Source organism: Oryctolagus cuniculus, chromosome 12 (assembly GCF_964237555.1).
Source record: "Oryctolagus cuniculus chromosome 12, mOryCun1.1, whole genome shotgun sequence".
Lineage (NCBI taxonomy): Eukaryota > Metazoa > Chordata > Mammalia > Lagomorpha > Leporidae > Oryctolagus > Oryctolagus cuniculus.
The window spans coordinates 67,555,284-67,581,854 of record NC_091443.1 but is presented as its reverse complement, the minus strand read 5'-3'; the positions used below and the strand labels follow the sequence as shown (position 1 = coordinate 67,581,854).

At 41.3% G+C, this 26,571-nt stretch overlaps 1 protein-coding gene across 1 annotated transcript in view; it reads left to right on the top strand.

Moving 5' to 3' along the window:
• Window positions 1-417: 417 nt before the first annotated feature.
• Window positions 418-26,571, top strand: part of SPG11 (SPG11 vesicle trafficking associated, spatacsin) — a gene marked incomplete in the record, with an annotated part of 81,978 nt that continues 55,824 nt past the window's right edge. The window contains 11 exon segments of the mRNA XM_070054113.1: window positions 418-711; window positions 3,317-3,501; window positions 4,196-4,420; window positions 6,005-6,206; window positions 9,702-9,839; window positions 10,041-10,489; window positions 11,635-11,780; window positions 18,559-18,691; window positions 22,642-22,797; window positions 23,207-23,382; window positions 26,125-26,301. Of these exon segments, the coding sequence (XP_069910214.1) occupies window positions 455-711; window positions 3,317-3,501; window positions 4,196-4,420; window positions 6,005-6,206; window positions 9,702-9,839; window positions 10,041-10,489; window positions 11,635-11,780; window positions 18,559-18,691; window positions 22,642-22,797; window positions 23,207-23,382; window positions 26,125-26,301 (2,244 nt within the window).

Sequence of the window (26,571 nt, the reverse complement as noted above, 5' to 3'; positions counted from 1 at the left end):
CAAAGTGACAGGATTTCCACCAGCACCATTCCTTACTCTCCCTGTGTCTCTGCCTGTTTGAATGAGTTGACGTCAACACTCAAGCCAATACCCTCTGTGAACCTGGTCTGTAAGACTTGGTCCACTGGACCACACAGCCTGTAACCAAACCAACCACGCAAAGACAAGCAGAGGCAGAAAGCGGGCTCCAATGGACTAGGAGGTAGCCAGGTAGATTTAGCAGACATAAAGAAAAGCCACGGAGAACAGTTGGAACGCCAGGCCCTAAGTAGTTCGTTAATTCAGAGAATCAGGTGCAGGGGTAGCAAACGAAGCACCGTGGCGGAGTCAGCCTAGTTGCGAATTCCCAATAACGTTGACGGGGAGCTAGAGCCGCTCGGTACACTGCGCATGCCCACAGGGCAGGTTCCGGGACGGTCTGGCGCACGTGACGGGAAGGAACGGGAAAGCCAAAATGTCGGGGAAGCAGGTTCCCGGAAGTGCAGATGGCGCCGGCTTGAGCTGCGGGTCCGAGACTATGGAACCGGTTCTGCCCATGCTGTTGGTGCCGGTCCCGGCCGAGGCGACCCGGCGGCTGGGATCCCGGGCGCAGCTGCACGGACGGCAGGAGGCTCTGGCGAGCCTGACGGATGCGGGCAGCCTTCAAATACTTTCCTTGGCCCCGGGCGGCCGGGGCGGGGGTGGCTGCTGCCTGGAGGGTCCTTTCCACCAGTAAGTGCTGCAGGAGAGCTGGCGTTGCGGGTGGGAGTCCGGAGCTTTCGCCCGAATGGTCGCTCCTGCAGGTGTCACCTCCTACCCTCCTCCTGGCTGGGGACTGCGGGGAGAGGAATGACTGCCATAGGAAACGCCTCCCAGTCGACCCCTCTTCACTGTCGAGCCTTTTCACCGGCTTCCCTTGGTGCATTGCCCGACGCTGCTGCCTGGTGCCATCTGCTACCTGCCGCGACCCCGGGACGGAGCCTAGCCTAGGCGCGCGGGGTGGGGGTAGCGGGTGGTGTCATTCATTCCACGCAGGTGTCACAGTACTGAGTCCCATGCTTATTTCCGTTCAATTAGGTCGTTATCAGTGCCAGCTGGGAATCGTCTCAATCATTGATAGCTTTTCTTTCACACATAGGTATTTGTGTTTTTTTTTTTCTTTCAAGGACAATCCAATTTGCACATCGAGTTAATCATTCGACAGATACTTATGTACCTATGAGCTATGAACTGCGCCAAAAAGTCTGAAAAAGACAGTTCTTAAGTGTGAGGCTCACGTGATTTGAGAAAGCAGAAGCATAATAACGCGTATTCTGGCTCTGTAGCTCCCGGTCCAAGAGTTAACAGTTGAAATCATATTTGGGGAGTGCCCTCTAAGTGTTTGGGCTTTTTTTTTTTTTTTTTTTTTTTGAACTATTTTAGAAACGATCTACCCTTTAGAACTTGGGAGTCGCCAAGAAGTGCTTTACTCACTTTAGGTTCTCCAGGTAGCACCGCACTGAAGTCTGAGTTTGAGATTAAGTTGTTAAACGTGTGAATGCTTTAACTTTTTCTGCATGTGTCATCCCTATTGTTGATTTCTAGTTGCTAGGGTAAGGCATCTCTCTAGGAGAAGTTAGTTTAATCAACAGTAGTTAGTACTGATGAATGCCGTTCTGTAAACAAAGGAATGGGGTGGAGAAAAGAACTCTGGGTCTTTGAGAACCCAAAAGAAGATGACCCAACTTAGGATGGTGATGAGGACTTTTTCATTTGACTTTAAAATACTTTATGATAAAGGACAAATTTGTAGTACTTAGAACTTCCTACTTTTGTTCAAAGTATATAGATCATTTCTACATTGAAGTTATCATGCATTATAGATCTTGATTGAAAATTCTGTCCCTGTGGTAGTGTATTGCACATGCTAATGACTTTAGTGGCACAATATTTTAAGTATGTTAATTTCGCCTTGTCTGTAGTTGGCGTTTGGGTGGTTTTCCAGGTTTTCAATATAGCACATAGCCAGGAATTGGTTAATGAAAAATCAAAGGTATGTAAAGACAGAAGTGTGAGGTGTTATTTTCCTTAAACCAGGACATAATAGTCCATTTTGGGTGATATAAGAGTTCTGTAGAAGAAGGAAGATTTTTAAAAGCTGAAACTTTATCAGCATCCTATCATCTCTTCCATTGTTTTCAGATATGAGCCCTTTTATTTTTAAAATGTAAAATTCATACTTGAAGTGTAGCATCATTAGTTTTCTTCCATCCTTCTAGCCAGTATTTATATTTTGACATTGTACTGCTTCAAGAATTCTATACTGAGCAGTGCAATATGGCAGTGATTAGCTACGTGTTGCTGTTAAAATTTAAAAAGAAAAATTCAGTTCCTCATTACGCACATTGCAAATGCTCAGCCACCTGTGGCTTTTGGCGTCTGCCTTGGGCAGCACTGATAGAAAACACCTCCATCATCACAAAGTTCTACTGGACAGTTACTTTACAGTAAACGATTTTGGGGCCTTCAAAGTCCGTAGATAGAATTAATCACTTCTTGCAGATTTTTGAAAACATTTAAGTCAACAGAAGCCAATTTTAATTGTGAGCACTACCTCCTATAGATAATACGTAATATATTCGTTGATACTTAGCCTTGATTATGACAGTTTTTTTAAAGTCATCAGTCAGGATTTAAGATGAAAAAATAAAGGAAAGTGATTCTGGGTAAATGAGTGAATAAAAGAAGCCGTCATTTCTTTTCTTTTTTTTTATTTTTTTTATTTTTGACAGGCAGAGTGGACAGTGAGAGAGAGAGAGAGAGAAAGGTCTTCCTTTGCCGTTGGTTCACCCTCCAATGGCCGCCGCTGCAGCCGGCACACCGCGCTGATCCGATGGCAGGAGCCAGGATCCAGGTGCTTCCTCCTGGTCTCCCATGGGGTGCAGGGCCCAAGCACCTGGGCCATCCTCCACTGCACTCCCTGGCCATAGCAGAGAGCTGGCCTGGAAGAGGGGCAACCGGGACAGAATCCGGCGCCCCAACTGGGACTAGAACCCAGTGTGCCGGCACCGCAAGGTGGAGGATTAGCCTATTGAGCCACGGCGCCGGCCCGTCATTTCTTGATCTGTGCTCTCCCACCCCCCTTTTACCACCCACTCCTACATGATTCTGTTTGGGGTGAAGAAGCAGAAGTAGAAATGAGGAAGGAAGTCCTAGAACAATTTACATTCCCTGAAGTTGGAGTTAGGATTAAGGCTACCAGGTGAACTACTCTGTTAGTTGTGCCCTTGCACACTCACCGTTGTGGGTAAATGTTGTGGATGCGGAGTACTCGTATAATTCGAATTTTTTTCCTTAGGTCTGTTTGGGAGGATTGTCATAACAGCAGCACACCAACAGACAAGCCCAAACTGCTTGCTCTTAGTAAAAATCATGAACTGTTTGTCTATGAATTTAATTTGAAAGATGGAAGATGTGATACAGCTGTTGTTTATAGCTATAGTGGGGATAAACTGCAAAAGCTCATTGAAGATCAAGGTATCAGTAAGTATCTACGGGTGGTCCTTAAGCATGTTTAGACTTGGGTCATTACCATGTAACTATATACTTCATGAAACATTCTCAGAAGTGACATCAGAACAGGAGATCCACATTGTCCATTACCGTAACCAGCTGCCACATTTTAACACTTGAAATGTGGCTACTGTCAATTAAGATACCATAAGCTAAATGCTAGAATTGATTTCCCTGTTTCCTTTCATAGTGGCTACTAGAAAATTTAAAATCATGTATGTGACTTGTTTTGTGGCACACATTGCTATTGGATAGTGGATCCAGTCTGACTACAGAGCTGTTTACTAGTCTGGTTTTGATGGCTGCAAGGAGAACTCAAAGTCTTCAGTCCTATTTTTAAGGCAATAACATGTTCTCTACCTTTGTTTATAAGGTTCTTTTTCTTTAAAAAAAAAAAAAAAAGTGTTCTTGTGCAATCCCGTGGGTAAGTTGGTATTTTGAATCGTCTTTATTCTGTGCTGCAGACATAGTGGACCATCTTTATTCATTCTCTTAACCTACTCCCCTTGACAAACTGCCTAGGTGAGAATGAGCAGTAACTGCCTAAGTTGGGACTAAATATGGCTTCTGTTTTGGTTTACCTGTTTGTATTTATAAAATCATATTTACCTGTTGTGCAACTGTGATCAAAGCATTTGAAATAACACTCTGTTTTGTTTTGTAGGTATTTCCTTATTGTCTTTGCAAATTCTATCATTTCGCAGTAACACATCGTTATTGTTCATCAACAAGTATCTCATCCTACACATTGTGTTTCCTGAAAGAGGTGACGAGGTTAGCGTGCTCGGCTGCTTCACACTACCCTTGCCTGCACAGACAGTGGATGCGATTGTTGACGTGCAGAGCTGCAGAGGAGTTCTATTTGTTTTGAGTAGTGGAGGCTGGATCTGTATCCTTGGCAGTAAAGATGTCAGTAGATAGGAAGGGCAGCAGACTAAGTAGACAGATGAGCCTGTTTAGGCTTTTCATTTTAGGGGCTGCAGTATACAAGAATACTTAGTTTCTCAGTAAAACTTGCAGAGAAAAATCCTCATGAATGTAAATATTCAGCTATATCACTTTCAATTCTATTTGGATATTTTCCAGTGTAATCATATTCTTCAGTCATCTATACTTGTGTTCTTTTAAAACTGTGTGTTCTGGGTTACCTGTTTATTAAAAAATATGCTTCTTGGACATCTGTGTGCTTGTTCCAAGAAGGATTTAGGTGTCTATTTCATGTAGGAATGTAATCCACTTCTTATCTCTAATGATTCCATCGTATTAGTATATAGAATGCTTAACCATTGTTAATTTGCTTTTGGAAAATATTGAATTCTTTGTCTCCAGCATGTAGGCCTTCAACAAAATTACTTTGAAGATTTGAAAATGATCCCTTCTATGATGTTGGTACTCTGATTTCTGAGGTAAAAGAATGGTTTTCCTATATTAGATACTTCATTTTTGTAAAAAAAAAAAAAGTCATAAAATACTGGATTAATTTTTTGTTGCCAGATTATGAAGATGTGCTGCCCTATACAACATGCACTAAGCATATCTGGCTGTTGAGTACTGGAAACTGGCTAGCAAGACTTGGCAAGTGAATTCTTTAATTACTTCAAATTTCAAAGCTGATACTCAGTTATTAAAGAACCTTTATGTTTTGAACAACATGATTTTTTTCAAAGATTTTTTTATTTGGATGACAGAGGGAGAGATAGAAAAACATTTACTTCCATTTACTTGTTCACTCCATGAATAGCTGCACTGGCCCCAGGCTGACGCAAAGTGAAGCCAGGAGCCAGGAACTACATTCAGGTCTCCCACATGGGTGGCAGGGACCCAAGTACTTGAGCCATCTTCTGCTGCTTTCCCAAGCACATTAGCAGGGAGCTGGATCGGAAGTGAGCAGCTAGGACTCAAACCAGTGCTCATGTGGGATGCTGTTGTCTGTGTCCAGAGCAGCAGTTTAACCCACTGTGCCACAATGGCAGCCCCTGGAACATTATTTATTTCAGATTTTCAGCTTTAAATTTTACAAAGTCTAAATTCAGATCAAATGTTCCAGTGAAACCTTAGTATTCTGAATTGAGGTATTCTGTAAGTGTAAATTGCCAGATTTTGAGCAATTATGAGTCAAAGAATATAGTATGCTTCAATTTGTACTATTGATTACCTGTTGAAATAATTGGAACATATTAAGTAAAGTATATTAAAATTGGGTTCACTCAATCTCTTGCATAGCACTGTGGTAGAACACTAATGGAAAATATTAGCAGTGTCCTAGGGCCTGGTACAGTGTGAACGTTCTGTATCAGATTGTTGATTGTGCCACTGACCTGTTAGTCATCTGGTTGCTGTGATGAGGGCTGCCTTAGTGACCTGTCGTCTTTCTGTTAGTACACCTGTGAGATTAGAGCAGTGATGTTTACAGCTGTATCCCATCTGGATTAGGCATGCTTCCAAACTGACATTTTCTTTAACTCTGACTCAGACATTTTTGACACAGCTGATGGTACACAGGTAGCTCAGGTGGATTTAACGCTTCACCAAGAAGATACGGGTAATGAGCAGCACCAAGAGCCAGCCACGATTTGTTCCTTTACTTCACTGAAAGTGTCTCAAGACCTAGATGTTGTAGTGATTGTCAGCTCTTCCAATTCTGCAATTGCTCTGAACTTAAATTTGTATTTCAGGTATGTAGATGACCAGGATTTCTGATTTGAGGTAAACAGGGTCATAAAAGGTTAAAAAAAAATGTTAGGATGTTTTTTTTCCAAACAAGTTTTTTTTGTTTGTTTGTTTGTTTTGTTTTGTTTTGTTAGATCAGGTTCTGACTACTAGTGGCCACTTTTGTATTTCTGCATGTATGTCAAAGTTTTTATTTTGAAGTGTATATGGGTTATATCCTAGAAATAAAAAGCAGTCAAGATTGCACAGCTTAAAAAGTCCTTGATTATGATGTGTCATCCACTCACCGCGGGCCCTGTGTCAGAGTAGAAGAGAAATGAGATTTACCCTATGGTAGAAATGCTGCTTTTGTGGTTTGGGGTCCTGGCTACAAAGTGACTATGGCAAGATGTGTTGAGCTGGCTTTGTCCCGTGGATTTCCCAAGGTATTTCCCTTGGAGGGCCTGAATTTGTGGATATCCACCTAGGTTAGTAATAACTGAGTATCTTTTTTTTTTTAAGATTTATTTATTTATTTGAAAGAGTTACAAAGAGAGAAGGAGAAGCAGAGAGAGAGAGAGAGAGAGAGAGAGAAGGGATGCCAGTGCTTCAGGCCAGGGCATTAACCCGCTGCGCCACAGCGCCTGCTCCTTATTTGTCTTTTTGATTCAGGTATTCTGGTTGCTTGTGATTTTATATTTGAGAGTGACATGTGTGTGCATTCAGTCTTCATACGCATGAGAGCCTAATCACCATAACTTACCTAAAAGTAGACCAGTCCACACTTGTGACTTTCAATATTTAGAGCCATTCGAAAGCCTTTGGATTTTTAGTTCTACTTCATTATAAAGGAGATAAGCACATTTTTTAATAGTTGGGAAATTTTTTGATGAGTTTTATTGTTTGGATCACAAGAAAGGGTAAGTTCATCCTCACATACCTACCAGAGTTCTTCACAACTGTGATGTGTTTGTTTTAAATAGCCTTTTAATTAAAAAAACTTTGAACAAGGATGAATAATGCAGTCTCAGATTGTATTCTTGTTTATCAGTAGACCATTTTACTGACTAAACATGCTCTATGCAGAGAGTTAGCTTCTGATCATCCAGTAAGAAAATAAGTTGACCAGTAAAGGAGGATAAAAGCTGACTCAGTACTCTGACCTTGAGGCTAGGGGTCTGCTCCTCTGGATGTTGTGACAGCATTGTAGGAGAATTCCAAAGACAGAACCAGACACATTCCTTTGAACAAACATCATTGCACTCAGCTATTATAGCATCAACCAAAGGGATATGACCTGGCCTAATAACTTGATTAATCTGTGTGTATTAATTGTATGAATGTTCCTTAGTATAATTTATCTGGAGTTGACTGCTTATTTTCTAGCTGTGCTTTGAAGTCCAAAAGTAGAGTTTTTGTTCTGATCCTTGCTTTTCTTTCCCCTGATAAAGAATATTAGTCCCGCATTTATCAAGTCCTGCTTATCCTGAGACCCAGCAGAAATCCACCTCTTGTGAAACCTTTTCCTTGCTAAAATCCTTTCCTTATTAAAAATCTGTAATTATATAATCTTTCATTTTTTTCTCCTCTTTGAAATTGTGGGCACTTTTTTTTTTAAGCTTCATGTCTTTATTGAAGTGACTCAAAAATGAAGACATTATTTGTAATAAAAACACATAAGAGACAACATAGCCACAATTATCTTACTTTTTCAAGCTAATGACTTTTGAAATTGTGGGCACTTCTGCCTTGAAACAGTTTCACATTTAATTGTAGACATATTTCACTATGTTTTTCATACTTCCCTTAGAGTTTGTAAGTTCCTTGAGTATCCAAACTTATGGTTTGTTCTCTGAATTCATTGTAAGTAACTTTTTCTTCTAATTTACCTTGGCTGTCTACTCTGATAGGCTTTGTCAGTGTTTGAAATTGCACCCCTCCCCCCCCAATCCCTACACCACGAAGCTCACTGTAACAACAACATCCCACAGTGTCCAGCTTGCTTACTGCAGTCTCACACTTCACCTGTCCTCTGACCTCACTGGGATTTCCAGTCATTGACCTTCCACTCTCCATTCCTCTCCAGTCTTCACTTCCTTTAATGTCATTTTTTTTTTTTTTTAAGATTCATTTATTTGAAAGGCAGAGTCGCAGAGAGAGGGGGAGACAGAGATTTTCTAACTGCTGGTTCACTCCTCAAATGGCCTCAGTGGCCAGAGCTGGGCCAATCCAAAGCCAGGAGTTTCTTCTGAGGCTTCCATGTGGTTGCCCAGGCCCAAAGACTTGGGCCCTCTTCCACTGCTTTCCCAGGCACATCAGCAGGGAGCTGGATGAGAAGTGGAGCAGCCAGGACGTGAACTGGCGCCCGTATGGGATGTCAGCGCTGCAGGCAGTGGCTTTACACACTGTATCATAGTGCCAGTCCCTCCGTCATAGATTCTATGATCCATCATTTCCCTTTTTATTTTTAAGATTTATTTATTTGAAAGGTGGTTACAGAGAGGCAGAGGCAAAGAGAGAGAGGTCTTTTTTTTAAATTTATTTGTTATTTATTTATTTATTTGTTATAGACAGAGAAAAAGGTCTTCCTTTCGTTGGTTCACTCCCCAAATGGCCGCTACGGCTGGCGCTGTGCTGATCCGAAGCCAGGAGCCAGGTGCTTCTTCCTGGTCTCCCATGTGGGTGCAGGGGCCCAGGCACTTGGGCCATCCTCCACTGCCTTCCCAGGCCACAGCAGAGAGCTGGCTGGAAGAGGAGAAACCGGGACTAGAACCCGTGCCCATATGGGATTCCGGCGCCACAGGTTTAACCAAATGAGCCATGACGCCGGCCCGAGAGAGGTCTTTTATCCGCTGGTTCACTCCCTGATGGCTGCAATGGCTGGAGCTGCGCCGATACAAAGCCAGGAGTTTCTTCCAGGTCTTCCATGTGGTGCAGGAGCCCAAGGACTTGGGCCATCTGCTGCTGCTTTCCCAGGCCATAGCAGAGAGCTGGATCAGAAGTGGAGCAGCCAGGACCTGAACCAGCGCCCATATGGGATACTGGCACTGCAGGCAGCGGCTTTAGCCGCTGTGTTACAGCGCTGGCCCTAGCCTAAGTCTTAACTTATGGTGGTAGCATAGTGATGGAAAATGTGGAATTTCTGGTCACATTGATCTGATTCAAAAGTTTTTCTGAGCCTTAGTTTCTGTATCTTTAAAATAGGGCTTTATTATTTCACAGAGTTGTTTAGAAGCTTAAATAAGGCTTTGTGTAAAGTGTTTTAATACAACATCTGCAGTATAATAAAAATAAGCTTTTACTGTTTTATAAAGCTTACTGCCCTTATGGAGTCAAATTCTCGAGGTTCACTCTATCACTGTGTTCAGGTCAGGGAAATTAGGAAGGCATTTCATTCAGTGGAATTTGTCGTCTAAACTGTAACTTTTTTGTGATCTTTGTTTTTAACTGGAGCAATAATGACACAGATTTGGGTTTGATCATCCTTTTTTACTTATGGCTATCATTACTTCTGATTATAGGCTACACCCAGGACACCTACTGTGTGAAAGAATGCTGGAAGACAGTCCTATTCAAGGACCTAAGGGGATAGATGAAGATGATCCTGTTAACTCTGAATACAACATGAAACTGACCAGCTTTTCTTTCCAGGTTGATAGGTACAGAAACTTCCCTTTTTTGGTGTTAATTGCCATTTTTATCAAGCTGATACTGAACCTTCTTATTAAAGGTTTTTAAATATATATAATACATATTATATATGTTTATGTTAAGACACTTTTTTTTTTTTTTGTCCTGGGTTAGTATTTTACTTAGTGCCTTTCACTGTAACAGTTGTGAGAGGTACCCTTATCTTTCAGGTCTTGGAAAGGTCGGCTGTCATCACTGAATGAAACAATAAAGAGCTCCAAACTGGAAGCTTCCTGTTGTGCTCCATGGTTTCAGGGTATTTTGCCTTTGGAGTCTCCTGAGTCTAGTAACTGCAGTACCAGTGTGCCAAGCTGGACTTTCATGCCACAGGACATAATGTGTGGCCAGTATAATTGGTCACAGGAAGACTGTGCCAAGGCCAGTGATCCAGGAAGACCATGGAAAATCATGCACATCACTGAAGAAGAGGACCCCTTAGAGCTTAAATGCATGTCAGTGACAAGATTCACTGCACTGTTTACTTGGACAGTGAAAAGGACAGGCTGTACCATTGGCCTCTGGGATTTGGAGACTCAGGGCATGCAGTGTTTTTCCCTTGGCAAAAAGTGTGTTCCTGTAGACAGTAGTGGAGACCAGCAACTGTGCTTTGTCTTGGCAGGTGAGGATGCTTTGTTACCAGATTGAAGTCCCTTGTGAGAGGTGTGCTTTCTCAATGTGTTGTACTCGCGTTGCCCTGGTGTCTTTATGTGTCTACTCACCTGGAAGTGGTGTTCGTTTGTAGAAGAAATTTAGTATTCCCTTGGTGTTGCTGCCTTAAGTTTGATTTTTAATTAAGGTCATTTCTGCTCAGCTAAAAGCCAAGACACTAAATCAAAGTTTAAGTGTACTAAGAGTTAGTTTGGCTCCCAGGGAGTCTTTATATGATTTCAGGCCACACAAGTAGAGGTTGCAGCCTGGCTGCTCTTGGGCCATATATAAACTGCAGATTGACTTTGCTTGGCTTACACTAGACAGGCTTTTAAAAAGATTTTTACTTACTTTTTAACTTGCACAAAATCTGAATTTCTGTTACTGGAAAAATTCCAAAATCTGACAACAGAGGAGTTGCATTCCTGCTTAGTAACTTACGGGTTGGAGCTGAATCTCAATTGTTCTTTCAGATGGATCATTTTATTTCTGGTTATGTTTTCTTACATTTCTTTCTCCCCTCTGCCTGTCCCTGTGGACTTGCGGCATTTTTTGATCTGTCAGATGTGCATTGTTTGAACATTGATACCATAACTTCCTAGAACAATACTGAATGTTGTGATTGAATTAACCACATTTTGCTCTGTCAGTGCTAAAATTTTAATAATCTTGTTTTTCTGTGGGTCAGAACTATGTTATTTTTATTTTAGTAAACCTGACATCACTTTAAATAACTCAGTGTTCTAGGTGTTGATTGTGCAGGGTACTATAAAGCAGAAATATGAGATTTAGTACTGTTTCATAGGATGCATTGTTCTTAATGAAAATTGGCTTTTTGTGGTGAATATGTTAAAATAAGACTCTTGAAACACATTGAAAAACTGTGATGGATTAATTAAAGTCACAACAATACGTGGTATCTGATAAATATCTGTAATTATAGCACAAATATATAATATGTATATTATATATATATAAGCTGTGAGAAGCTTGAATAGGGGTTATATATACTATATATAATTCTATTTATATATAATTATATATATATTCCTAAGTCATAATCCTAAAACCTGAATCCTAATAATTTGCTGAAGCTGACTTTTATTTTTCCTGTAGAAAATGGACTCTCTCTGATTTTATTTGGTTTGACTCAAGAAGAGTTTTTAAACAGACTTATGATCCATGGAAGTGCCAGCACTGTGGACTTTATTTGTCATCTCAATGGTTGGGGAAGATGCTCAATTCCTATACATGCACTAGAGGTAACAGAACTGCATGTCTGTAGAACCTAACTTGATTATTCTCTGTCATATACTCTTACTGACTGAGGATCTGATAGAATTCATTTAACCTAGAAGCTAAAAGGAGCTACAGGGCGTCTTAGAAAAATGTCATGAAGACTGTGCATTGTCTTCTAGTTGCATTTTCCACAGGCTTCTTGAAGAGCCGTTGTGTAGCCTCTCCTCGTCCGTTTCCCCATCCGTTTCCTTAATTCTGGCTGTTTCATTACCCTAACTTGGCTTAGCAGTCTACCCTTATTTGGCTTAAGAAATTAAGAGATGATAGTAAATCTAATCTCTTAATATAATAAGAAAGAAAAAGTTGTAGGAAATGGAGGCAACAATAAGCTTATGGGACTAATTGGAGTGGAAGCAAGCTGTGAGAAGCTTGAATAGGGGTGATTTTTTTTTTTTTTTTTGACCTTTGATTGCCTACTTTTCTAATCCAGCTTCAGGAAAGACTCTCTGAGCTTGCATAACATTTTACAATTTACTAGCGTTCATTTAGAAGCATTATCACTTTAGGAAGGGTGTACTTTCACAAACTAAACCACGTGAGATGGAGTGGTAATTTTTGTATTCATTTTACAGATGAAACTTGGGCCCACAGTGACTGAGTAAGCAGCCCAAAGCTGTACTAAGAAAGGGGCCAGCGCCATGGCTCACTGGGCTAATCCTCCACCTGTGGCGCTGGCACACCGGGTTCTAGTCCCGGTCAGGGCACCGGATTCTGTCCCAGTTGGTCCTCTTCCAGGCCAGCTCTCTGCTGTGGCCCAGGAGTGCAGTGGAGGATGGCCCAAGTGCTTGGGCCCTGCACCCCATGGGAGACCAGGAGAAGCACCTGGCTCCTGGCTTCAGATCAGTGCGGTCCGCCAGCTGCAGCGGCCATTGGAGGGTGAACCAATGGTAAAAGAAAGACCTTTCTCTCTGTCTCTCTCTGTCACTGTCCACTCTGCCTGTCGGGGGAAAAAAAAGACAGGAACTAGAATCATAGTTGGGGCTCTTTCTGCCATAACACATAGTCTCTGAAAGATAATGCTATGTGCTACAGGTTTTGTGTGTGTGTGTTTTTTTTTTGTTTTTTTTATGGCAGCTTTATTGAGATACGATCCACATACCATCAAATTGTCTTTTACAATTTGGTGTTTTTAGCTTACTCAGAGTTGTGCAACCATCACCACTGTCTAATTCCAGAACATTTTCATCACCTTAAAATAAGCACCATGCCCTTTAACGCTCACCACCTAATTCTTTCTTCCCTCAAATCTCAGACACTGATCTGTTTTCTGACTCTGCATTTTCCTGTTCTTGACATTTCATGTGTAGTCAATTGCTGCTTAACAATGGGGATACATTCTGATAAACGCATTCTTAGGCTATTTGATCATTAGGCAAACATAGAATATACTAATATGGCATTGATGTCACTAGGCAATGTAATCTCATGAGCCCACCATCATTTATATGGTCCATTGTTGACTGAAACACTGATTTGAGGCACATGACTGTAAGTGGAATTAGAACATGTTGTCTTTTGTGACTGATTTCTTCTAAGTGTGTTTGCAAGGTTCATCCATGTTGTACCATGTGTCATCCCTTCTGTGTATGAATATTCTATTGGATGGATGTACTTCATTTTGCTCATCAATTGATGGACATTTGGGTTGTTAACACTTCTTGGCTATTATGAACAATACTGGTATGAACATTTGTGAACAGATTTTTAATGTTGACATATGTTTTTATTTCTCTGGGTTTTTGTTGCTTTTATTTTTAAGATTGATTTATTTGAAAGGCAGAGTTAGAGAGAGAAACATCTTCCATCTGTGGGTTCACTCCCCAGATGGCCACAGTGGCTGAGGCTGGGCCAGGCCAAAGCCAGGAGCTTCTGCCATATCTCCCACATGAAGGGACAGAACCCAAGGACTTGAGCCGTCTTCTGCTGCTTTCCCAGGCCATTAGCAGGGAGCTGGGTCAGAAGTGGAGCAGCTGGGACACAAACTGACTCCCATGTGGGCTACCAGCATCACAGGCAGTAGCTTAACTATGCCAACATTCTGGCCCCTTCATTTCTCCTGAGTATACACTTAACTCTGAAATTATGGGGTCATTGACTTTTTTGATAAACAACCAAACTCTTCCACAGCAGCTGCACCGTTTTAAATTCCTACCAGCAACGTTTGAGGGCTTGAATAGCTCCACATCTTCACCAACACTGCTGACTGTAGCCATCCTAGTAGGTAGGAAATTAAAATTATGGTATCTCAGTGTGGTTTTAGTTTGCATTTTTCTAATAACTAATGATATTAAGCATGTTTTCATGTGCTTGTTGTATTTTTATGTATCTTTGTTTTTAGAGAAATGTCTATTCACTTAGTTTGCCCTTTGAAAAAATTTTTTTTCTTTTTATTTGAAAGAGTGACAGAGGAGGAGAGCTGGATTGGAAGTGATGCTCATGGGATGATGGCGTCACAGGTGGTGACATAACCTGCACCACAACACTGGCCCCAGTTTGGCCTTATTCCAGTTGGGTTATCTTTGGACCCTTTTGATGGTGTCCATCCTTTGAGATACAAAAGTTTTTTTATTTTTTTTTAAAGATTGATTTATTTGAAAGATTTATAGCAGGGGAGGGAGAGGGATTCCATCTGTTGGTTCACTCCCCAAATGGCTACACATCCAGGGCTGGGCTTCATCTTGTACTCCCACGTGGGTGCAGGGGCCCAAGCACTTGGATCTTCCTGTGCCGCTTTCCCAGGCACATTAGCAGGGAGCTGGATCAGAAGGGGAGTAGCCAGTACTTGAACCAGCGCCCATATGGGATACCGGTGCTAGAGATGGCAGCTTAACCTGCTGTGCCACAGCACCAGGCACAATATGAAAGTTTTTAATTTAGATGAAATCAATTTAGGGTTTTTTGGGGGGGGAGGGAGAGTCACTTTTGCCTTTTGTGTAATATATACGAAACCATTACTGAGGAATTTTTTAAAAAGATTTATTTATTTGAAAGGCAGAGTTAGAGGCAGAGGACAAAGAGAGAGATCTTCCGTCTTCCATGCACTGGTTCACTCCACAAATGGCTGCAGTGGCCAGAGCTGGGCCAATCCGAAGCCAGGAGCCAGGAACTTCTTCCATGTCTCCCATGTGGGTGCAGGGGGCTAAGGACTTAGATATCTTCCGCTGCTTTCCCAGGCTCATTAGCAAGGAGCTAGATTGGAAGTGGAGCAGCTGGGACTCGAACAAATGGGCACCTATATGGGATCCCAGCACTGCAGGCTATGGTTTTACCCACTATGCCACAGTGCAGGCCTTGGGAAATTTATTCTTTTAAGAGTTTTAGGCCAGCACCGCAGCTCAATAGGCTAATCTTCCACCTAGCGGCGCAGGCACACCGGTTCTAGTCCCGGTCGGGGCGCCTGATTCTGTCCCGGTTGCCCCTCTTCCAGGCCAGCTCTCTGCTGTGGCCTGGGAGTGCAGTGGAGGATGGCCCAAGTGCTTGGGCCCTGCACCCCATGGGAGACCAGGAGAAGCACCTGGCTCCTGCCTTCGGATCAGCGCGGTGTGCCGGCCGCAGTGCGCCAGCCATGGCGGCCATTGGAGGGTGAACCAACGGCAAAGGAAGACCTTTCTCTCTGTCTCTCTCTCTCACTGTCCACTCTGCCTGTCAAAAAAAAAAAAAAAGTTTTGTAGTTTTAGTGCTTACATTCAGGCTTAACAATGCATTTTGAATTAATTTGTTACATGGCATTAGGAAGGGAGCCTGACTTCTTTATTCTACATATGAATCATTTGTTGAAAAACATTTTTGTATAAATATTGTAGATAAAATTTAACCTATAAATCTACCATTCATATATAATCATGTTTATTTGTGAGTTATTTCCTTATGGTGGTTTTTCTATATATTAATAATAATCAAGTATTATCTCATTAATCTTATTACAGACCCTATTGGTAAATACTGTTATCTCTGTTTCTTAGATGAAGGGACTGAAGCATGGAGAGGTTAGGAAATGCAGTTCAGGTAATACTTGTACAAGGGCAGTAGGTGGTAGAAGGTGGTAGGATTTGAACTCACACTGGTACTCCAGAGCCTCTCCCCTTACGTAATGTGTGGGTACAGGTATGGGAGTGAGTTTAATTATTGTGTATTGGATGCAATGTTGTTTTAGCTTCTTCTCCTCCCCCCACATAATAATGAGTAATATATATTTTAAGTAATAACACACCATTCAGTTAAGACAGAATATTATGGGTATCTTTGAATGTGTGACCCTTCCTCGATCCTATGCTTTTAGCTTGCACAGCCTCATATTGAACATTATTTTTATATATTTAGGTTCATATATTCTAAACAGTTACTATACATTTTCGCTGTTCTTCATTTCTTCTCACATTTTAGGCCTTCCCTTTGCCAGAAGAGTATCATTTAGAATCTCATTTAATGTGGCTCTGACAGCTGCTGAATTCAATTTGTAATCTAACTAATGAGTTCTATTTTGTAGTAGGTTTTCAGAAATACTGTTGTTTGGTTAGGACTTGCAGATAGGCGGTGTTCACTTTCTGCTGCCTTCTAGATCCCGTTTTCATGGAGAAGTAAAGTCTCTCGTCCCCCTGCCTGGCCTCGCTGGCCCCGCCACACCCCACCCCAATGCCTCTTTGTTTTTGGTGTTCTACAATTTTGCTATTTGTGTCTCTCTAATGGCCCTTGATTGAAAAGTGCTAGTCTATTTAGTATTAATTCTTGAAAACTGGTTGAGACTTAGCTGAAATTTAATAGGTTATCCACTATCATGAGTGTTCTGTGTGCTTGAAACTGCAAATTGGACTGGGCAGTTTTCCAGCTGCCACACTTTCGATCAGGAATAGGAAGATTTGACTCTTACCTCAATTTCTCTTAACCTCTATGAGTTGCAGTGTTGTGTAATACTTTCTTCATGTGTCTCAGTGCATTAAGTCTATTCAGCTGTGTCTGACCTGATAAACACATATACTGAGTTTCTAATTTCAGTTGTATTTTTTTATTTCTAGAATTGCTACTTGGTGAGTGTTTTTAAATGTGTTATCTGGAAAATTTTTACATCTGTAGGACAACTGCAGGGAGTAGTGAAATTTGCATCCATTCACCCCCTCTCCTAGATTCATCAACTAACATTTTACCACGTTTGTTTTAACTATGTACTTTTTTTTTTTCTGAACCATTTGAAAGGTGCAAAGTTCTTAACTCTTCACTCAAAGTACTTTAGCATTTATGTCCTAAAAACCAGAATCTTTGCTTATTTAATCACATCTACTTGAGTTTCTCTTCCTGTGACCTAGAGCAAAAGTATAAATTTGTTTTTGGTCTCCCTTTGGAGCCCCTAATTTTTCTAGCTCATTCTTGTTTTGGAGGTATCACCTTTCATGAACCCCAGATTGATCCAGTCTTTTCTTCCTTTTATGGCTTCCACCAATATCTTAGCTCAACCTCCCTAGTAAGTTAATATCTAGAACTTTGGTGATTATTTCTCAAATTCTGGTGCCCAGCCAGCAGCATCACCATTACCTGAGAATTTGTAAGAAATACAGGTTCTAGGTTGGGCATTGTGACACAGCAGTATAACCTGCCACTTGGAAAACTCACATCCCATATCAGAGTGCCTGGGATTGAATCCCACCTCTGCCTCTGATCCAACTTCCTGCTGATGTGCCTAGGAGATAGTACTTGGACCCCTTCCACCTATATTGGAGACCTAGATGGAGCTCCTGGCTTTGCCTGGCTCAGCCCCATCCTTTGTGGGCATTTGAGGCATGAACCAGTGAATGGAAGATCTCTCTCCATGTCACTCTGCCTTTGAAATAAATTCATACATGCATATATACATAAATACATAAAAAATACAGGTTCTTAGGCCCTACCCCGGATCTACTGAATCATTAAATTGGGGGTCAAGGTCAGCAGTCCACATTTTGAGAAGCTCTCCAAGTGATTCTTATGCACATGATTTAGGCTGAAGGTGGCAAGTTTTTCCTGTAAAGGATCAGGTAGTAAATACTGTTGATTGTGTAGGCCTGTTGTCTATATTGTAATTAGTTAGCTGTGCTGATGTGGTCTTGGATGCTATGTGAATAAAAGGGTATGGCTATGTTCTCAAAACACCTTATTTAAGACAAGGCGACCTTGCCTGTTTTTTCCAGTGCCTGCTTTTTTGGACCATCAGAGGTCTGTAGATGGTTTCAGGAGCTTTAGAACTCCATTGCTTTTTTGAGGTTGTCTGTCCCCTACTAGGTTTTTTATGCCTTGAGGATTCTCCTGATTTCCCATTTGGACATATGTATTTAATCTGTGATTTTTTTTTTTTTTAAACGCTCTGGATAGGAAAGTTCTCAAAGATACCTGCTTAGAAGCAGCAGTTTGTTTTTGCCCACTTTTTCAGTTCACTTTACATGTTACAGTTGTAATATCTTCAGATAAACTATAACTTGACTGGAAGGGCAACCCCCAAGAATAGTTTTAGAATTATAAAATCAGAGCTGTGGGCAGGGTTTTCTAGTATAATCTGCTTTTGCTGAAGCAGAAACATGTCAAAAAGGTTAGAGACTGGTCTCAGATCACATGTTCGTTTTAAGAATCTTCACTAAGAACCCAGTACTCAAAGCAAAATAAATATAGCTTTGTGTATCCTTAAAACTCAGCTCATATTCTACTAAAGATTTTTTTTTAATTTGTATCCTGATTTTTATTCCTATTAAAATTTTTAAAAGTTTACCCCCTATTTAGGCTGGGATAGCAAATCGTCAGCTGGACACAGTCGATTTCTTTTTGAAGAGCAAGGAAAATCTTTTTAATCCATCCTCAGAATCTTCTGTACCTGATGAATTTGACCACTTTTCATCTCATTTATATTTAAGAAGTAAGTATTAAGTAAGTAAGCACCTTAAAATTATTGGTGTTTTCTGATGATGTATTTACCAAATCTCAGTCACATGATTTTTGTATGCTTTGTGGAAATTTGACAAAACTGTCCGAATCTGTAATGTTCTCATTCTAAGTCAGGTTCATGTCCTTTACTGTGTTTTATATTTTTAGCCTGTAAGGAAGAGATGATCTTTGAGATTAAAGAGTTTTATATAAGAGTAAAATCCATTTGGAAAACTGCCAATCCTTGCAACTGTCTTAGATATGTATTGACAAGTAGGGCTTTCTGAGTTGTGGATTGGCATTTGTTACGAGAATTTTTCACCTTGATTCTTCTGCTTTTTTTTGCAATATTACCGACACTTCAAGATTTTGACTTTGCTTTAAAAAAAAAAAAAAAGATTTACCTATTTATTTGAAAGTTAGAGAGACAGGAAGAGCGAGCTCTTCCTTTTGCTGATTGATTCCCCAGATGGCTGCAATGGCCAGGGCTGGGCCAAGCTGAAGCCAGGAGCCAGAAGCTTCACCTGGGTCTTCCACACAGGAGGCAAGGGCACAAACACTTGGGCCGAATTCCACCATTTTCCCCAAGCAGGGAGCTGGGTTGGAAGTGGAGCAGCCAGGATATGAACTGGTACCCATGTGGGATGCCAGTGTCACAGGTGGCAGCTTTACTTGCTACACCACAGTGCCAGCACCTTAGCTTTCCTTTTTGTCAAATGGGAAAATTGACTTTTATGTTTCAACCAGGTATGTTGGTTACCCTCTCCTTAGAAGAGGAGGATAATAAAATGTTTTCCTCATACAGAATTTGTTTACTTGATAATATATTATGGGCATCTTTCTTAATAATATCTATTATTTTGGTTGCATATAATTTTTGCTTTATAGTCTGTATCATAATTTACACAGCTGAGTTCTAGTTAGATATCTAGATTGATTGCACTTTTTTTTAACTTTTATTTAATAAATATAAATTTCCAAAGTACAGCTTTTAGATTACAGTGGCTTTTCCCCCCCATAACTTCCCTCCCGCCCACAACCCTCCAATTTCCCGCTCTCTTCCCATTCTATTCACATCAAGATTCATTTTCAATTATCTTTATATACAGAAGATCGATTTAGTATATATTAAGATTTCATCAGTTTGCACCCACACAGAAACACAAAGTGTAAAAAACTGTTTCAGTACTAGTTATAGCATTAATTCACATTGGACAACACATTAAGGACAGAGATCCTACATGGGGAGTAAGTGCACAGTGACTCCTGTTGTTGACTTAATAAATTGACACTCTTGTTTATGGCGTCAGTAATCACCCTAGGCTCTTGTCATGAGTTGCCAAGGCTATGGAAGCCTTTTGAGTTTGCCAACTCCGATCTTATTTAGACAAGGTCATAGTCAAGGTGGAAGTTCTCTCCTCCCTTCAGAGAAAGATACCTCCTTCTTTGATGGCCGCCCGTTCTTTCCACTGGGATCTCACTCACAGAGATCTTTCATTTAGGTGTTTTTTTTTTTTTTTTTTTTTTTTGCCAGTGTCTTGGCTTTCCATGCCTGAGATACTCTCATGGGCTCTTCAGCCATATCCGAATGCCTTAAGGGCTGATTCTGAGGCCAGAGTTGATTGCACTTTTTAACTATTAGTAAAGTGCTCTAAATTTTCTGTGTGTGGGGGTGTGTGTGTGTGATCACACATATGTATAATTGTTTACTTGAGATAAATTCTAGATATGAAATTTTCAGGTCTAAGTATATGCAATTTACATTATTTTTTAAAAAGTTTTTTATTTATTGGAAGGCAGATTGACAGAGAAAAAGAACTTCCATCCATTGGTTCACTCCCCAGATGCGTTCAATAGCTGAGGCTGGGACAGGCTGAAGCCTAGAACTCCATGTTGGTCTCCCACATGGATGGCAGAGACTCAAATACTTGGGCCATCATCTACTATCTCCCATGTACATTAGCAGGAAGCTGGATTGGAAGTGGAAGCAGGACTCAATCTCAGGCACTCTGATGTGAGACATGGGCATCCCAAGCAGCAGTTTAACCCACTGTTCCACAATGTCTGTCCCTGCATCATTAAACTAACCCTTGATAAATTGTCCACCAAGAATGTTTTGTCAGCTTGTACTCTAGTTAAATGGAGAAAATGAAATTTGTTCTTTTTCATTCATGATAGTTCTCACTGAGAATATCAACTAGAAATTTTTTAAAGATTTATTTTATTTATTTGAAAGAGTTAGAGGGAGAGATGGAGAGCTTCCATCCGCTGGTTCACTCTCCGAAAGGCTGCAACAGCTGGGGCTGGGCCAGGCTAAACATAGGAGCCAGGAACTTCTTCTGGGTCTCCCAGGTGGGTGTAGGGGCCCAGGCACTTGAGCCATCTTCCACTGTTTTGCTGCGTGCATTAGCAGGGAGCTAGATCAGAATTGGAGCAACCGAGACTCAAACTGGCCTCCATATGCAATCCATGCTGCAGATGACAGCTTAACCCACTGTACCACAGCACTGGCCTCTAGAAATTTTCTTTTCAAAATTTTTCTTGAGGCCCACATAGTGGCATAGAGGGTTAAGTCATTCTCTTGCATACCAGCATCCCATATGGATGCCAGTTGGAGTCCTGGCTGCTCCACTTCTGACCCAGCTCACTGCTACTGTGCCTGGGAAAGCAGCAGACAGTCCAGGTACTTGGACCAGGCTCCTGGCTTTGACCTGGCCTAGCCCTTTGGAGAGTGAACCAGTAGATAGAAGATCAGTTTTTCCCTTTCTCTGTTACTGTGCCTTTCAAATAAGTAAATCTTTAAAAAAAATTGTTTTGATTGTAGAGTTTGGTCTCCCTACTCTTGAATTGCTGGCTATATTAATGCTCCAGACTTTTTTTTTAATCTGGCTCATTTTATAGGAAAAGATCTGGTTTGTGTATTGAGTGGGTAATTACATGTTCATTTTTTTTTTGCTTCTGTTTGTGGTCAATAATTCCTCCCCTCCATTTTTAACTGTGCTGCTCTGCTCTAAAAGGTAAAGATGGGTCTGGAATAAGAAGCATGAGAATAACTTTACCTCTTGAGAGAAATTCATGTTTCCAATAATTCTCACACAAGAGCTATCATAAAGGTGGAGCCCATGCTGGGATAAACAGGAATCGCTTCATTTGGTCTTTTAGTAATCAACAGGATTCAGGAGTCCACACTCCTTATTTTTCGTTGCATGTGTTAGAGAATGGCTTTGGAATTACAGAGACTTAAATTTGGGGTATGCAACTTACTTTTCAAGTTAGCTTTGGCAAATTATCTTCTGTGAACCTCAGTTTTCTCATCTATGGAAAGGGAAAATAGCACTTAACTCTCAGATTGTTAAAGGAAAAATATGGTAGCATTTATAAAATACAAAGTATTATACTGAAAATGTAGGTAGCCAGCAAAATTATAATTAATCATAGTTGCAGGAATAGTAACTTCTAATAATTAGAAACAATGAATTTTGCAAGTAAAAAGACTTCATTAAAGTTTTATGAGCTTTCTGAAAATAAAAAATGCTCCTTGTTTTATGTTTAAAAATACCAGAGGTGGATGTTTGGTGCAGCAGTTAAGGTGCCTCTTGGGACATGTGGCATCCCATATCCGAGTGCCTGGTTTGAGTCCTAACTCCTCCACTTGCAGTCCAGCTTTCCACGTATGCACACCCTGCTGGTGATGGTCAAGTACTTGAGTTCCTACCACCCACATGGAGATCGAGAATGAATCTGAGATCCTGGCTTTGATCTGGCCCCACTCTGGTCATTAGGAGCATTTGGGGAAAGAAGCAGCAGATGAAAGGAGTGTGTGTGTGTGTGTGTGTGTGTGTGAAGTGAAAATAATTTTTAAAACTGCACATACTTTTGATTGGGTTAATTTTATTGGGAATATGGTGGTGATCTCTATTATTTTCTTTGCTGCTTTCTCAGATGTGGAAGACCTGACACCAGCATTGGATTTACTTTGCTCAGCAATTAGAGAAAGTGATTCTGAAGCCCAAAGCAAACATTTTTCAGAACAATTGCTTAATCTCACGCTGTCTTTCCTTAACAAACAAATAAAGGAGCTTTTTGTTCATAGTGAAGGTAAGAATACCAGTAACGCAGGAGGCAGCGGTATCATTCCTGTTACAGGACGGAGGTTCACTATTGCAGGAAGTAGCAGAAGCCGGTGGAATGTCATTTGCTGAAGTTGGATCAAGTCAGTGTGTAAATGAGTGAAATGGGTTTTGGTACTGGGAAGGTTACCAGAAAGACCCAGGCCAGATCGTTGTGAAGAATTCAAAAAGGGTTATATTAAGACACAGAGTTGCTTGAAAATAGGAAAAATCTGTTAGAAATTTGAAAACACTGAGTTTGAATTTCACAGTCTCCAGATTTCTCTAATTATAACTCGCCCATGGTATGTCATTAACATTCCCCCTCCCTTGGTCTCTGTTTCTGTCTCTGTACCCACATAATATGCATTTGAATTACACATTGATATCTTCCTCAGAGCTAGATGAACACTTACAGAAAGGAGTGAACATTTTGACCAGCTACATCAATGAACTTCGAACCTTCATGATAAAGTTTCCTTGGAAGCTAACTGATGCTGTAGATGAATATGATGTAAATGAAGATCTCCCCAAAATAAAGGAAAGTGATGTATGGGAGAAGATCAGCTTTGAGGTAAATATAAATATTATCACTTCTTTCATTTGCCAGATTATGAGAACCTCAGAAAATAATAGAAAACTTAGAATCTATTCACTTGTGACTCAGTTTTTGACAAGGGTTTTGGGTTTTACAGGTTTTGGAATCTCTGGGCATGACTTTGAATTTGTGTCTACAAGCCCTTTTCGTTTAATTCAGAGCAAAGAGGCTCCCTCTTAATGCTGGGTCTGACCACTGGCATCAGTAACAGACGTCTAATCCTGAGACTGAAGTGGCTGCCATTCCTTTAGTAATACTCCTGCAGTAGTGAGGACCTGGCACTTTGAACTCCCGTGTTCTGTCTGACCTCCCAATAAACTGAATTGCTGCTGATCAGATCTTAGGAAATTTTTACCATATGGCATTATTACTTGGAGATACACTCAGTTTACTTTCTATCCAAAATTGTAGTTACAACATTTTTGCCAGTTGAATTTTTGTAGAAGTTGATGCAACCAAAATGTGCTGGCTTCAGTTTGATTTAGAAGGGACTAGAAGAATCCCTTCACACATGGAGAGTGATGGTATTGGAAAGGTAAACACCAAAATAGCTTAACACAGAGCATCAGAATCAATGGAGAGTCAAGGCAGCAATGTTGAAATGCTGCCAGGTTCTCAGGACTACTGTTCTTGGGTGGGGGACAGGAAGTACCTGCTTTGACTGTCCTTACTCTGTCTCATAATCATTCTGTGACTAAAAATCGGTTTTCCTTCTGTTTTGGTTGCTTGTTTTCTACCTCCTTCTCAGATGTTTCTACCTGTTTTCCCTCCTTTAATAATACCTAAAGCTCTATCAATGATCTATGTTCTTTCCCTAGGAACAATGATTTCTAACTTGCTACAGGAGGTTACTGATCACTTGGGTGAAATGTGTCACTAACGACATGTGTGGGAATGTGTGTGTGTGTGTGTGTGTTTGCACACTTTTTCACAATTTTGCTCGTGGCTTCCTGGGTTTTCAGACCACTTTGAAGCCCCATTTAAGAATGCTTCCTGGCCGGCGTCGCGGTTCACTTGGCTAATCCTCTGCCCATGGCGCCGGCACCCTGGGTTCTAGTCCTGGTTGGGGCGTCGGATTCTGTCTCGGTTGTTCCTCTTGCAGTCCAGCTCTCTGCTGTGGCCCGGGAATGCAGTGGAGGATGGCCCAAGTGATTGGGCCCTGCACCCCCATGGGAGACCAGGAGGAAACACCTGGCTCCTGGCTTCAGATCAGTGCAGCACGCCGGCCGTAGCAGCCGTTTGGGGGGTGAACCAACGGAAGGAAGACCTTTCTCTCTGTCTCTCTCTCTCTCTCACTGTCTAAATCTGCCTGTCCAAAAAAAAAAAAGCTTTCTTTTTGTTCTCTCTGGGATTTCAATCTTGTTTTTTTCCTCATTAGATTATTGTAATAATTATCTAATACCTCACTATCTAGAGCTTGAATCACTCAGTCCAGTCTCCACACTGCTCCATGAGTCTTCTGCCTAACATATGTATGTGAGTTATCACCTCTTGCATTTAGGGGCTTTCAGTGTCTCCACTGAAATTTCGGGATACTGTTTACCTCACACACACACACACACACACACACACACACAGCCCTGCATGGTGGAACCTTGGCTTTTCTTGCAAATTTCATCCACGAGCCAGGTTTTTCTCCACATATGTAATTTGGAATTCCTTGAAGGCTTATTGCCATTTCTTTCCTTTGCACACATGATGCTGCTTCTTTGGGGAGCACTTGTCCTCTTCTCAGTATACATCTGGAATACTTTCTAATCTTAAGTTTTTGTCTCTTGTCGCCCTCTTATGTAGGTGCTTCTCTTCTGGTCCCTCCTCCATTCTAGTACCCTACGTCCTGTATCACAGCCCTTGTATACAGTACTATAATCAGTGCTTTGTGTAACTCCCACTAGACTGAACTCTAGGAAAACAGGGTCTGTTAGTCAACCTTGTACCCTCTGTGCCTAGTCCCAAATCTAGTTGTAGATTTTGAATAATATAAGTCCTGTAGGAATGGGCATTTGACACAGCAGTTAAGGTGTTGCTTGCAATGCCTGTATCCCATATTGGAGTGCCTGGGTGCAAGTCCCACTTCCACTTTAGTCATCAGCTTTCTTCTGATGTGCACCCTGGGAGGCAGCAGGTGCTGGCTCAGGTGATTTGGTCCTATGTAGAAGAACCAGATTCGGTCCTGGGCTCCTGATTTAGTCCTGGCCCAGGCATGGCTATTGTGGGCATTTGGGAAGGGAACCAGCAGATAGAAAACCTGTCAGTCTCTTCTATTTCTCTGCCTTTCAAATAATTTGAAAATAGTTAGAATTTTGTAAAGTTCCTAAGTACGTACTTAATAAATGTGTAATATCTATGTTGATAATCATAACAAAAAGGAACTTAAAAATGTTGGGACCAGTCTTGGGAACAGTGGGTTAAATGACTGCCTGTGATGCCAGCATCCCATATGGGCACTGGTTTGAGTCTCAGCTGTCCTGTGTCTAGTCCAGCACAGTGCTAAGGTGCCTGGGATAGCAGAAGATGGCCCAAGTCCTTGGGCCTGTGCACTCATGTGGGAGATCCAAATGGAGTTCCAGGCTCCTGGCTTTGGCCTGGCCCAGCCCTGGCTGTCATGGACACTTGGGGAATGAACCAGTAGAGGACGTTCTCTCTCTGTCTCTCCCTCTCTATCTGTAACTCTGCCTTCAGTAAATAAATTTTTAAAAAATATATTCTTTTTTCTAGGAAGTCATTGCTGATGCCATTTTAAACAACAAAATACCAGAGGCACAAATTTTCTTCAGGATTAATGGTCATTCTGCTCAAAGACTTGAGGAGCTGATTAGAATAGGCCTCGATTTGGTTTTTGACAATTTAAAAAAGAAAAATATGAAGGAAGCCTCTGAACTTTTGAAGAATATGGTGAGTGGTATAAACAATTTATCATCTTAAAATTCGTAATGTAAGAGAATATGCATTTAGGGTGGCGCTGTGGCTCAGCGGGTTAAACCCTCAGCCTGCAGCACTGGCATCCCACATGAGTGCCAGTTCGAGTCCCGGCTGCTCCTCTTCCAATCCAGCTACTGGCTGATGGCCTGGGAAAGCATTAGAAGATGATCCAAGTACTTGGGCCCCTGCACCCGAGTGGGAGACCTGGAGGAAGCTCTGGCTCCTGGCTCGCTCTCTCTCAAG